Source organism: Sphaerodactylus townsendi, unplaced genomic scaffold, assembly GCF_021028975.2.
Source record: "Sphaerodactylus townsendi isolate TG3544 unplaced genomic scaffold, MPM_Stown_v2.3 scaffold_20, whole genome shotgun sequence".
Lineage (NCBI taxonomy): Eukaryota > Metazoa > Chordata > Lepidosauria > Squamata > Sphaerodactylidae > Sphaerodactylus > Sphaerodactylus townsendi.
In genome coordinates this window covers 1,649,530-1,663,455 of record NW_025950363.1, presented here as the reverse complement: position 1 = coordinate 1,663,455, position 13,926 = coordinate 1,649,530, and the positions used below count along the sequence as shown (strand labels likewise).

At 49.2% G+C, this 13,926-nt stretch overlaps 1 protein-coding gene across 1 annotated transcript in view; it reads right to left on the bottom strand.

Moving 5' to 3' along the window:
* The window catches only part of SUCLG1 (succinate-CoA ligase GDP/ADP-forming subunit alpha), a 28,609-nt gene extending 14,827 nt beyond the window's left edge, over positions 1–13,782 (bottom strand). Inside the window, exons 1-3 of the mRNA XM_048482743.1 lie at positions 13,624–13,782; positions 9,756–9,821; positions 4,307–4,478 (exon numbers count right to left, since the gene is read on the bottom strand). Coding sequence (XP_048338700.1) covers positions 4,307–4,478; positions 9,756–9,821; positions 13,624–13,782 — 397 coding nt within the window. The remainder of the gene's footprint in view (positions 1–4,306; positions 4,479–9,755; positions 9,822–13,623) is intronic.
* Between the last annotated feature and the right edge of the window lie 144 nt (positions 13,783–13,926).

Sequence of the window (13,926 nt, the reverse complement as noted above, 5' to 3'; positions counted from 1 at the left end):
GAAGAAGAAGAAGAAGAAGAAGAAGAAGAAGAAGAAGAAGAAGAAGAAGAAGAAGAAGAAGAAGAAGAAGAAGAAGAAGAAGAGGAGGAGGAGGAGGAGGAGGGAGGAGGGAGGGAGTTTGGATTGCCCCAGCACACTCTCTCTGCAGGAGGCCTCAAGGGGAGCTTACAATCTCCTTGCCCTTCCCCCCTCACAACAAAACACCCTGTGAAGAAGGTGGGGGGGTGCCGGAGCTGAGGCTCCCCACAGAGGCTGGGACTAGCCCAAGGTCACCCGGCCGGCATGTGTGGGAGTGCACATTCTAATCTAGATTCCCCCAGAGAAGCCTCCTACAGCTCTCAGAGGCAGAGCCAGGAATCAAACCCAGCTCCCTCAGAATTAGATGCAGTGAGCTCTGCAACCTCCTGGCCATAGCATCCATCTGCTCCACTGCTAATCCATCTCTCCAACATTATGAAGTATTAAAACAACAAAGAACAAAGAGCCAAAGAACAAAACAATGCAAAAGAATTGTTATTTCAACCTCCCAATATTTTAAGAGGGGGGGGGGGTGAGGTTTTGATACATCCTTAAATCAGTTTGTCACCAGCTTATTGCTGAATAAGGACAACCTGTTCCCCAGCTGTGGGGGGGCTATCAATGTGTCATGCAAATTAGTGTTAATTGCAAACTGGTAATGGACACACATTTGCAACAGCCTTGGCGCACACTGCTGGTTTAGAATCTGGCCAGCAGATCCGGTGGCGGGCGCGTGTGTGTGTCCAACTTCAGCAACTTCAACAGGGTTAAAACGACCCAGTTCTTGCTCTGAGCAACGGACGTCCCCCTCTAGGCAATGAGAACTCAGTTGCTAAGGAAGGAATCGGGTCGTAGGAACCTTTTGCCACCTAAAACTCTGCTGTTGGCAGACAGCCTGTCTTGAGTTGCGCTGAAAGCTGCCACATGTCCAGCACAGCCTAGAAGACGTCAGGGACTTCAGCTGCCATCCCAGAGAGTTTTGCTGCTTGAAAAGACCAGTGAAACACAGAAAAAGACAGAAGCAGGCTCATCATGGAAGGACTGATTGATTGATTGATTGATTGATTGATTCAACTTATTATGCCGCCTACCTCTGAAGGGCTCTGGGCGGTGTACAAGAAATTAAAACACCATAACATTACAATAATTAAAACATAGATAATCAACCGCAACATAGTTAAAACGGGAGAGATGGCGATTCAAAATAATCCTAGTGAGGGGAGGAAAAGACACCTTGTCAGGTCTGTACGCACCACAACCGAAGCAGATATTCTTTCAGCTGGTATCTGCTCTTGGGGGGTTTGTTTTTGAAAGCCTGTATATATGTCTATATCTATATCTGCCTATCTCTGCCTCTATATATATATATGTATATATATATTTTTCTCCTTAATCAGGACCCAAAGTGGTGTAATGCCATTCTCCCCTTCAATCCCACAACCACTTTGTAAGGTAGGCTGTCATGGACCCAAGGGGGGGGGGGGGTTTCGAACTCAGCTGTCTCAGGCCTTCGCTTGCCACTCTAACAGCTACACTGGCTCTCCGTCAAATCACTGCATTTAGGGTTCCTTTTTGAACTTTTCCATGTTTGGGCAACGGGAAACACCACCGCATTCAACAAGACTCACCCTGGTCAGCAGCCTTCATTTCTGAGCACAAGATTTTTAGGCAAAACCAGTCCAAAAGACTATGTACCCTGACTCAATATGGGATTCAACAGAAAGCAACAGGGCTTGCTTCTGCTATGGGGTGAATACAAACCGCAGCTTGCTGGTTAAGATCTGCCTTCTCACAGCTTCCTGTAGCCACAGTTGTGAAGCAGGCAACTACCAGAGACGGGGTTTTTTTAGGGGTGGCACCTCACACGTGGAATACCCTCTCCTCTGAGGATCAGCTGGCACCAAGTCCCTCGAATGCCATTGTAAAGCATTCCTTTTCTTGGGTGTGGTGGTTTTTCTGGGCTGTGGTCTGGTAGTTTTTGCTACTAACATTTTGCCCGCTTCTGTGTTTGGAATATGCTGCCACAGGAGATGGGAATGGCCACTAACCTGGATAGCTTTAAAAGGGGCTTGGACAGATTTATGGAGGAAAAGTCGATCTATGGCTACCAATCTTGATCCTCTTTGATCTGAGATTGCAAATGCCTTAACAGACCAGGTGCTCGGGAGCAACAGCCGCAGAAGGTCATTGCTTTCACATCCTGCAGGTGAGCTCCCAATGGCACCTGGTGGGCCACGGCGAGTAGCAGAGAGCTGGACTAGATGGACTCTGGTCTGATCCAGCTGGCTTGTTTTTATGTTCTTATGTTCTATGGCTGGCATCTTCAGAGGTGGCACAAAACACATCTTACCCTGACATGCCTCTGAAGATGCCAGCCACAGATCAGAACAAAAATGCGTAATTTAAAGAAACTTCCACCTGACCCACGGCCACTGGCTAGAAAACCCTAGCAGCCAACTGATGCTTTCCATGAAAGTTTTTAACAATATATTTATTTTCTTTAACAAGTCTTCTAACTATGCAGCTGACTCTTAATTGAAAGTGTTTTGTGACCTGTTTGTTTCTTGCCTAAAGATCCAGGAATTGTTTCATGCTCTTTCTGCAACGTTTGCTAACCGTAGTAAGTTTTTGCCATTGTCTTCGTACATTTACTTATTAAAACTTTTACATGCCCTCTTTCCTTACAGTTCAAGGCAGTTTAGAAGAACAGTTTTTCACATTGTAGTTTAAAAACAAAGATAAAGTGCCAAACCTTAAATCTTTCACCCTTACAATGTTATGGCACTGCTTTTATATGATGTCGAAGGCTTTCATGGCCAAAACCAACTGGTTGTTGAGGGTTTCGCAGACTGTGCGGAAGTTTTAGCTACAGGTGGCAACTACAAAACTTAAACTTTCATATTGTACCCATGGAGACCATTGCGGTGGCAACACGAAAAGCGTATCTGAAGATACCCAGGCGAAATTAGTAGGAGCAAAAAAATACTAAGAACACAGCCTTAGCCTGGAAAACCCACAACCGTCAGACAGGAGGGGAGTCAATTCAGAAAGTCCAGTTGCATTTGCAACCCCTCTTTCTTAGTAGTTTATTTTATGCATTACATTTATATCCCACCATACAGAGGTGGGATCCAGCAGGTTCTCACAGGTTTCTGTGAGTAGGTTACTAATTATTTGTGTATGCCGAGAGGGGGTTACTAATGGGTGATTTTGCCACGTGATTTTTTGCCTTAGTTACGCCCCTCCTCTCAGCAGTAGCGCGCAGAACTTGAAGCAGTCTAGCAGGAGGTGCACCGGCGTGCGTGGCAGCCTGCGCGCATTCGCTTCCCGCCCAAGGACCAGCGCAGCGGCTGCGTCCTTGCCACAGCCCCGCCCCCGGAATGCCCGGCCACGCCCCGTCGTGCCCCGCCCAGCCCCATTGGCGCTACGCCACAGTTTGAATCCCACCACCATCGGAACATGTTACTAAAATTTTTGGATCCCACCACTGCCACCATATATCTCCAACACTCAAGGCAGCTCACAATAAAACAATCAAATAAATACAATAAAGGCAACTTTCAAAAAAATAAAACAAAATTTGCAGCTGAAAACCCAGGATAAAATACCCCCACCCCCAAAACTCTCTCCCTTATGGCCCTGTTTTGACTTGCGGACCAATCCAATGTGAGACCTTTATTGGCATCTAAGCGATGAAATATCCCATAATATGCAAAAATTTAAAATATAAAGAGGTTTCAAATAATAGAAAACATCATATGGTGCAACATTGGGTGGAGTTAAAAAGCAAAGAGTTAATACTTGGGAGCCATCTGGAGCAAGTCTCCGGAGAGGCCTCAGAGAAATGTCATCCACGAAGTGAGCTGGATGGGTCTACTCGGAAGTCAGTGGACTCTTTGCTGCCTCCCCCCCCCCCCCCAGCATTGAATAGGCCTCCCCCCTCTCCCAGGACAGCAGGCCTAGTGCAAACTGCAAGCTGGACTCCACTAGCACATGTGGCTCAGATGTCTCTCTGGAGCTTATGGGGCTACTCTAGAGTCAGGGGAAGGATTCTTCATGCCCACCCACGCTTGCTCCAGAGAAACCCGCCTGGCCAGAAACTTTTGCGAGCCCAGACTGGCCTTGTTTACTCGGGAGTAAGAGCTCCACAGCCCTGGCTCCAAAGAGGGGGGGATCCCAGCAAAGGGAGGGGGGGAGAAGGGAAACCCCCTCCCCACTCCCTCTCGTGGGAAAGAGCTGAGAGGCCCAGGGTCACGTGACAAGGCCTACCCCGCCAGGGGGGCGTTACCGGCGGCACTCACGGAGGAGGAGGAGGCGGCCGAGGCTCCGTGCGCCCCCCGCGCCGCTCCCACAGCAGGACATCGCGGTCGACAGACACCCCCGGCTCCGGCCCTTCGCCAAGGACGCCGGCCACGCCCCGCCCCGCGGCCCTCGCCCCGCCCCCTCGAGCGGCGCCTACACTGCGCGTGCGCAACGGCGCAGGCGCCCGTAGGAATGCGTGGAGGAGAGGAAAAGCGGTTGAGGGAGCAGGCGCTGTCTTAGACGACCCTAGAAGGGCGGAGCTAAGGGAGAGAGAGGAAGGACCCACCGCGGCGCGAAGGATTGTGGGGGTTGTAGTTCTAGAGCAAGTGAGTGGGTGCCCTGGGATTCCCTTTTACCTCAGTTTAGTTCAGTTTATTCAGGATCAGGGTCGTAGATGGGAACTAGATAATCTAAACACTAAAACCAAATTTATTTATTTATTTGGTTCAATTGATATGGCACCCTCCTTGAAAGGGAGTGGGCTCTAACTACTAAAATACCAAAGGCTTGACATTTGGATAAGGAAGATAGTAGACTTTTTTTTGAAATGCAGTGTTGGAGGGAAGTGTTACAGATACCATGAATTGCCCACCCCCCACCCCCCTAAAAAAAGTCCAAAAACCAAATCAGTGGGTTGCAGGTCAAATCAAGCTTAACTCTTTCCAGAAGCTAAAATGACTAAACTGAGGTTGTCGTACTTCAATCACCCCATAAGAAGAGAAGAGTCAGTGGAAAAGACAATAATGCTAGGAAAGGTGAAAAGTCACAGGAAAATAGGAAGATCCAACATGAGGTGGATTGACAGCAGGGGTGTCCAACAGTGGGCCTCCAGATGTTAACGGACTACAATTCCCATCAGCCCCTGCTGTAAAGTCTTCTGGATTCCCACAGCCTCCCTTTTTCCTACTCATAGAGACTTCCAGTTTCTTCTGCAGCAAATATCCACCTTTTAACCAGGGATGTCCAACTCTGGCCTTCCAGATGTTCATGGACTACGATTCCTTTACTGGCAGAAGGTGATGAGAATTGTAGTCCATGAACATCTGGAGGGTCAACATGGGACACCCCTGCTATAAAGGAAGCCTCAACCCTTAGTTTGCAAGACCTGAGCAAGGATATTAATGATCAGATGTTTTGGAAGTCCTTAATTCGTAGGGTTGCCATGAGTTGAAAGCAGTTTGAGGGCACTACACACACACACAAACACACTACTGAAGCTAAAATGACCCAATTGAAACTATCGTATTTTGGTCTAATCATAACAAGACAAGAGTCACTGGAAACGACAATAATGCTAGGAAAAGTTGAATGTTGCAGGAAAAGAAGAAGACCCGACATGAGATGGATTGACTCTAAAAAGGAAGACATGGCCCTCGGTTTGCAAGACCTGAGCAAGGCGATTAACGACAGGATGTTTTTGGAGGACATTGATTCATAGGGTCGCCATGAGTCAGAAGTGGCTTGACGGCAATTACACACAATTCGCACAGGTGTAGTGGTGAAGTGACAGGGCAAGGTGACCAGAGGTCATTTGGGACATTGGAAGGAGTGAAGGGAAATCTACAGGTTAGTAAAGGAACCTGTTTCAGGGCTGCAGAGCTCAGGAATAGGCATCTTCTATTATTGTTGTCATTTTTAATAGTAATGATAACAACAGCAGTTTATTGAAAGCCCGGGTGCCATACCCAAAAACCTTAGACAGCACCTGAACAATCAATGTATTGATGAAATCTCCATCTATCAATTACCAAAGGGCACATTAGTTGGATGTGTGCATATAACATGCTGATAGATTGCAACATCCTAGGTTCTTGGGAAGAACCCAATGTGTATGACGGCCAACATCGGCTGAAAATCTGATGGCTGTGATTTCATAAAATGATTATTGTTATTATTCAGGAAGTTAAGAAAAGTCTATAGATCTGACCCAAAGCCACATTATGAATGGGGAGACCCTTCCACCCAAGACCACCAAAAGCCACCAAAAGCTATTTTAAAAAAATAGATATATAATAAGTGCCAACTAATATTTGTACCCCTGAAGAAAACTGCAGAGAGAAGCATCTACAGAATACCATAGGTTCTAGGTGAAAATCCAAACTTCACATACAAGCTACAAGGGTCAGTGCTATCAGTCACAGACCAGGAAAGGGATTTAGGCGTCTTAGTTGATAGTTCCATGGGAATGTCAACTCAATGCATGGCAGCTGTGAAAAAGGCAAACTCTATGCTGGGGATCATTAGGAAAGGAATTGATAATAAAACTGCAAAGATTGTCATGCCCTTATATAAAGCAGTCGTGCGACCGCACTTGGAGTACTGTGTCCAGTTCTGGTCGCCACATCTCAAAAAGGATATTGAGGAGATAGAAAAAGTGCAGAGAAGGGCAACAAGGATGATTGAGGGACTGGAGCACAACCTTCCCTGAGGAGAGGCTGCAGAAGCGTTCTGGGACCTCTTTGGATTTGGAGAGGAGACGTCTGAGGGGGTATGATTGAAGTCTATAAAATGATGCATGGGGTAGAAAATGTTGACAGAGAGAAATTCTTCTCTTTCTCACAATACTAGAACCAGGGGGCATTCATTGAAAATGCTGGGGGGTAGAATTAGGACTAATAAAGGGAAACACTTCTTCATGCAACGTGTGATTGGTGTTTGGAATATGCTGCCACAGGAGGTGATGATGGCCACTAACCTGGATAGCTTTAAAAGGGGCTTGGACAGATTTATGGAGGAGAAGTCGATTTATGGCTACCAATCTTGATCCTCTTTGATCTGAGATTGCAAATGCCTTAACAGACCAGGTGATTGGGAGCAACAGCCGCAGAAGGCCATTGCTTTCACATCCTGCACATGAGCTCCCCAAGGCACCTGGTGGGCCACTGCGCGTAGCAGAGAGCTGGACTAGATGGACTCTGGTCTGAACCAGCTGGCTTGTTCTTATGTTCTTATAAAATCAAATCCCAAAGTCCACCTTCACAGGTACAGCCCCAAAACCTCCAAGAAGTTCCCAAATACCAGAAATTTCCCAGCAACCCTGACTATGATTCAACCCCCTCCCCTCCCCCCATGCAACTACTTTGTGCAACAAGCAACCCGATCTGAGGCAGACCTATCCGTGGAGCCAGTGCAGCCTTGTTCTGGCACAGGTGCCCACGCCGCCAGCACAAGTGGCAAATATGCCAGTGGAGGGCCAGGTACACCAATGGGCGCCCTACAGCCCCACCAGTGTAAATGTTGGCAGTCTGAGCTGGTGTTCGGAATGGAAGCTGGTGTGTGTGGGAGGGGTGGCAAGGTGTTTCTAGGGTAGGCTGACCAGACGTCCCGTTTTTGGCGGGACAGTCCCACCTTAAAACAATTTGTCCCGTGTCCCGCGGGTTTTTTCAAGTGTCCCGGTTTTATAGAGTTGGAAGAGACCCCAAGAGTCATCAAGTCCAACCCCCTGCCATGCAGGAAGACACAATCAAAGCACTCCTGACAGATGGCCATCCAACCTCTCTTTAAAAACCTCCCAAGAAGGACATTCCACCACACTCCGAGGTTGTGCATTCCACTGTCGAACAGCCTTTACTGTCAGAAAGTTTTTCCTGATGTTTAGGTGGAATCTCTTTTCCTTCACCTTGAACCCATGACTCCTGGTCCTAGTCTCTGAAGCTGCAGAAAACAAGCCAAACATGACATCCCTTCAGTTATCTAAACATGACTATCATGTCACCTCTTAATCTTCTCTTCACCAAACTAAACATCCCCAGCTCCCTAAGGGCGTTTCCCCACTTACCTCATAGCCCCCTATGCCGCGCGCTACTCTCAGCGCGCGTCATTGCTGGCGCACACCCGGGCTTCTGGCGTGGGGTCATCAATAGGCGCTGTTTGGAAGAGCGCCAGGAATGACGCGCGCTGAGTGGGCGTGACAGCGGCAGCGTTGGGGCGGCTGCGTTGTCGCCGCCCCTGTACTGTGGAGTGCCGCGGGACCCCGCACTACTTGCCTACAGTAGCTCGGGGCAGAAGGTAAGTGGAAAAACGCCCTAAGTCTCTAAGGCATGGATTCCAGACCTTTTACCATTCTGGTTGCCCTCCTCTGGACCCGTTGCAGCTTTCAGGATGTGGGGTGGTTCCTATTGCTTTCTCCCTCCCCACATCTCCATTAAGCTCTCTGGATGAGGCAGTGTGATAGCAGCACCGTCCTCGGACACCTTCACGGTCTGGAATGGACAGTAAATTATGCTAGGAGGGATAAGATTGTGATCCTTAAAAACTTTTCTTTTTTTCTGTCTATTAAATTCCCACTAATGGCCACTGGGTGGCACTGGCACTTCATTCCTCAAGGATTCTGCTCCACCATTCCAATTGTCCACTTACACTGACCCCTTCCACACATGCAGAATAATGCACTTTCAATTCACTTTCACAATTGTTTGCAAGTGGATTTTGCTATTCTGCACAGTAAAACCCAGCTGCAAAGTGCATTGAAAGTGCATTATTCTGTATGTGCGGAAGGGGCCACTGTCCTTTTGCGGTGTACTATCATGATCTAAGGCAGCGGTTCTCAACCTGGGGGTCGCAACCCCTTTGGGTAGGCTGACCAGACGTCCCGCTTTTGGCGAGGCAGTCCCGCCTTCAAACAATTTGTTTGTTATTTCAATTGTCCCGATTTTTGGAAGGCTGCCGCACTGCCTCCTGGGGCGCAAGGCAGTGCGGCAGCCTCCCATGCGCTTGGCCGCAGGAGCACGGCCTTCTGGGGCGCTGCCGTTTCCCGCCCTGTGACAGGGCGGGAAACGGCAGCGCCCCAGAAGGCAGTGTGCTCCTGCGGCTTCTGCGCGCATCTGCCCGCCTACCCGCCCGTCCTGGTTCACAAAGGTGACCATCTGGTCACCTTACCTTTGGGGGTCAAACGACCCTTTCACAGGGGTCGCCTAAGACTCTCTGCATCCGTGTTCTCCCTCTGTAAAATGGATAAATGTTAGGGTTGGGGGTCACCACAACATGAGGAACTGTATTAAAGGGTCGCGGCATTAGGAAGGTTGAGAACCACTGATCTAAGGGGACAAGTGGGGGCAGGGGGGCTTTCTTCCTGCAAGTTTCCCACCAAAAAGACCCAAGGATGGCATTTTGATGAGACATGAGTGGTCTCCAGTGGTCCATCTAGTCCAGCATCCTGCCTCACCCTGCAGCCACCCAGTTCCTCAGGAAGACCAACAACAGGCCACAGAGACCAAGGCCTTCCCCTGATGTTACCACCACCTTGCATTGGGATTCAGAGGTTTAGTGCCTATGAACATGAAGTTTATCTTTAGCTACCAAGGCCAGAGGCGTGCCTAAACAAAATGGCGCACGGGGCAAGAACTAAAATGGCACCCCTGACCCTAGGCAGGAACTAAAATGGCGCCCCCTGGGCCTTTCCAAATTCGCTCCCTCACCCCAAATTGTGCTCCTACCTTCTTGCGCCCAGCCTCTCCTGCAGACCCAGCACCCAGCGGGCCCGAAGCTGGTGAATGCAGCCCCTGCATGGAGGGAGTCAGAGAAGAGGCCAGGCGCAAGGACCCAGTGAGCACCTAGTGTCCCCCCCATGACTAAATAGTGTGCGCCTAGGGACACCTCATGTCCCCGTGAGCGGTATGCCTGAGACCAAGGCTAGTAGTCACTGTTGGACTTGTCCTCCTTGAATCTGTCTAATCTCCTTCTGAATGTAGCCCATAGATCATTCCGCCCAGTGGCATTGCGCCTGTGGGGTGGGGTGGGGGCAACACCCCAGGCGGAGCTGCAGAGGAGGCATGGCGGGGGCGTTCCGGGGGCATTCCAGGGCAGGGTGGGTGGTGCTGCGGCAGGGCGCCATTTCCCCTCGCTCCACCCCTGGTTCCAGCACAGTGTTTTTTAGGGAGGGAAGAGGATATTCAAGAATACTGCTTACTATTTGGAACCAAATTGTGACCTGAACGCACATCTCCGAATGGAACCATATCAGTGCAATATGGATTGGTGTGAATGTCAGCTGCCTCACCTTTGGTATGGGGCAACTTTCTATTCTATGAATTCTGTCTGCCATCCAGTTTTTCTTTTCTTTTTTAAAAAAAATAAAAATATCTTTTAACGGTTTTTATGAATGTATGAATTTTTAATGACCTTTAATGAATTTTAATGAATTTTTCTTGTTGTTCACAAACTGAGCTGAGCAAGCGTATGAAGGAGTTCCAAGCAATGACTTCAGGCTCTATTTTGGAAGAATTCAAGCGTGTCATAACTGTCCATCTTGCTCTTTCCTAACCAGAGTTTGAAGATGAGCTCCAGATGTTTGGAGGAGAAGACCTCATTGTCTGCAGCACGAGCAATTAATCATGTGAGTAAACACAGCCCCTCTTCACCCTGTGAACATTATTTCAATTAAAAGAGGGGAAGTTTGGTTGAACCATGGATGCGTTTGTGTACTAAGGGGAGTAGGTTGTATCCTGAGTTATTGTATGATGGGAAGTTTGGAAATGTTCCTCTGGAATGCTGTCATTCATACAGTCATAGTCATCTGCTGTCTGAACGGTGAGACAGAAATGGGTATGATTACGAAGAAGAGGAGGAGGAGGAGGAGGAGGAGTTTGAAGAAGAAGAAGAGTTTGGATTTATATCTCCCCTTTCTCTCCTGCAGGAGACTCAAAGGGGCTGACAATCTCCTTGCCCTTCTCCCCTCACAACAAACACCCTGTGAGGTAGGTGGGGCTGAGAGAGCTCCGAGAAGCTGTGACTAGCCCAAGGTCACCCAGCTGGCGTGTGTGGGAGTGCACAGACTAATCTGAATTCCCCAGATAAGCCTCCACAGCTCGGGCGGCAGAGCTGGGAATCAAACCCGGTTCCTCCAGATTAGATACACGAGCTCTTAACCTCCTACACCACTGCTGCTCCTGGATGTATATCTCCCCTTTCTCTCCTGTACGGAGACTCAAGGTGGCTTATGAGCTCCTTTCCCTTCCTCTCCCCATAACAGACACCTTGTGGGATAGGTGGGGCTGAGAGAGTTCTGAGAGAACTGTGACTAGCCCAAGGTCACCCAGCAGGGATGCAGGAATGCGGAAACACATCTGGTTCACCAGATAAGCCTCTGCCACTCAAGTGGAGGAGTGGGGAACCCAATTCTCCAGATTAGAACCCCCCTGCTCTTAACCACTACACCACGCTGGCTTTCAAAACGATTTGTTTTGTCTGGATCTTCCTGGTGGTTTGTTTGGTTCAATAACTATTTTGCACTCCAGCACTGGGGTTGCTCACTTCAGGTTGGAGAAATGCCTGCAGGTTTGTGGGTGGAGCCTGGGGAGAAAGGGGAGGGGAGGAGCCTCAGCAGGGTATAATGCCAAAGCGCCCATCGTCCAAAGCAGGTATTTTCTCCAGGGAAACTGATCTCTGTCGTCTGGAGATTGACTGTCATTCTGAGAGTTCTCCCGGCCCCACCTGGAGGTTGGCAACACTGCCTTGGCGAGAAGTATCCAGCGCTGTGCCGTTCACGCAGTTTGAGAGTCTTGATTCCCAAAGACTTCTGCTCGCTGGGCATGTCCCGCTGCCTCTTGTGCGCTACTTGACCGAAGAGCTGCCATTAATACTGTTCAACATTTCAAACGACCTCATGGTTGGAAAGAGCCAATATAGACGGGCGGCTCAATACGACTTCCTTCATACTCCAGCGCTAAATTAATTATGGATGAATTTTCGAATTCCTTCCCGGGCCACCGTCGGCTCCGTGTTTGAAATCCCATTGATCTGTACAGCAGAAACTTGACGCTTGGGCTGGACGCCCTCCCAGGAAATCAATGGAGTGTAAAAGGGTCTAATTCTGGCCTGACCATGCCTTAAATATTTAATACTAATGAATACTTGGTAATAGGTAGCAGATATCGTCTGGTGGGGCTCCAAGACATTTTGGTGCCTGCGGCCGAAAATTCCCAAGAGAGCTTCCGTGGTGGTTGAAGCACGAAAAAGCTGGAAAAGGGACACTTGGCTGCAATTTAGTGCTATCCCCAAATTTACCCTGTGAACTGGATATTTCATTCTCTGTGGCGGGAGAGACAGCTTTAAAGTGCCTAGTCCTCATGAAGCTCAGGTTTGGAGGGGTGGGGCCTGGCAGTCGAGGTGTGGAGCTCGGCAAGTTAGGGGCGGGGCATGGTGGCTCCTGTCACTCAGGAGAAATTCCTGACTGGGGCAAAACCCCTATGTCAGGGCGGAGCGGACATCGGATGGCCCCCTCCAGGGTTTAGGGCCGGGAGTACATGTCAGTGTGCGCTTAATGTCTGGGGCCTCTTTGGGTTACTGAATCTCTCCACTCTTGCTGTGCTTGCAACGTAGATAACAAAGGTCGAATCCCCACTACCATCTTAGCCAGGTTTCAGAACACAAACTAACCAGGTTTGAGGGACGACCTCCCCATGGCCTGTGTGGCAGATTCCATTTCTGGTGCTCGTTCTCCCTGTTAATCTGCGTTCCTGCAGGACCTGGTTGCAAGTGGCATAGACCCCATTAACATGGTTCAGAGCTGATCCGAGGGGAGGGATGAGGGTTGAAACCCTGACTCGTTTCCCGCCTTGGAGTGTGACGCAGAATTTGGGCAACCAATCAGCCTTTCCTTGGTTTCATTTCCGCTTTTGTGATCGGCCAGCAGAAGGGGATACAAACATTAAACAGTCAAACGTGTAACTTTGAACCGTTCATGGTTTACACAGGTAACGATTAACTGTTTGCACAGTTAAACAGTTAAACGTTAAACTTTTACACGCTGGTTTTTTTGATCATACCCCTACAATGTACGTTTCCGCAGTGGGAAAAGGTCCCGCCCCATCAAGGCACGCCAGCCAATCATGCCAGCGAAGCAAGCTTGCCTGGTAATGGGGATTGCTAAGAGTTCTGCAACTGGGTGTGTCTGCTGTGTGCTCGCTGGGGTGGGGAGGGAGAAACTCCAATGAAGAGGACACGGTTTCACAATGAACAGGTTTGGATCTGCGTGCAAATTTCAAGTGGGGATTCGACCAGTGGCATCCCTGGGCCTCTCTGCGAAGGGAGGGGTAGCCAGATCTTTCCCTAGACCTTGGGAATGGACTTTCGCTTTCCAGCTCTTCTTTTCCTGCTTTCACTTTACGTAGTTGGGGGCAGGGGAAGGAGTGATCAACAGAGGTAATAAAGCTATGGGCCTTTGGGGAGCGGGTCAGAACTGGCTTTGCAAAAGCCAGAGGTTCAGTGTTCATTCCGATAAAGACTTCTGACTGATGAAACCCAGAGTCTGTCATTGAATGGATCATAGAGGTGACAGTGCGGCGCCCCAGGCCTCGGACTTACGCCACTCTTTTGCTGGCATGTGTCCTGGAGCTTTTTGATGGGTTTCGGGCCCTTTTCTTGATCCCGGTGCTGCTGGAAAGCTCTCCTGGAGGCCTCAGGGTATTGCCGCGTTAGCACCGTGGCCTGCTGCCTCCAGATTTGGATGGGGCTGCCCAGCATCCTCGTTTCTCGACTACAACTAAGAAGTCTTAAAGGGGCAGGAAAAATCAGAAAATGCTAAGGGCAGTGATGAGGCAGTAAAATGCACCTCCTCTCGGAACGCTCCCTAGAAATGCCACCACAAGTGTCACATACAAGGGTACT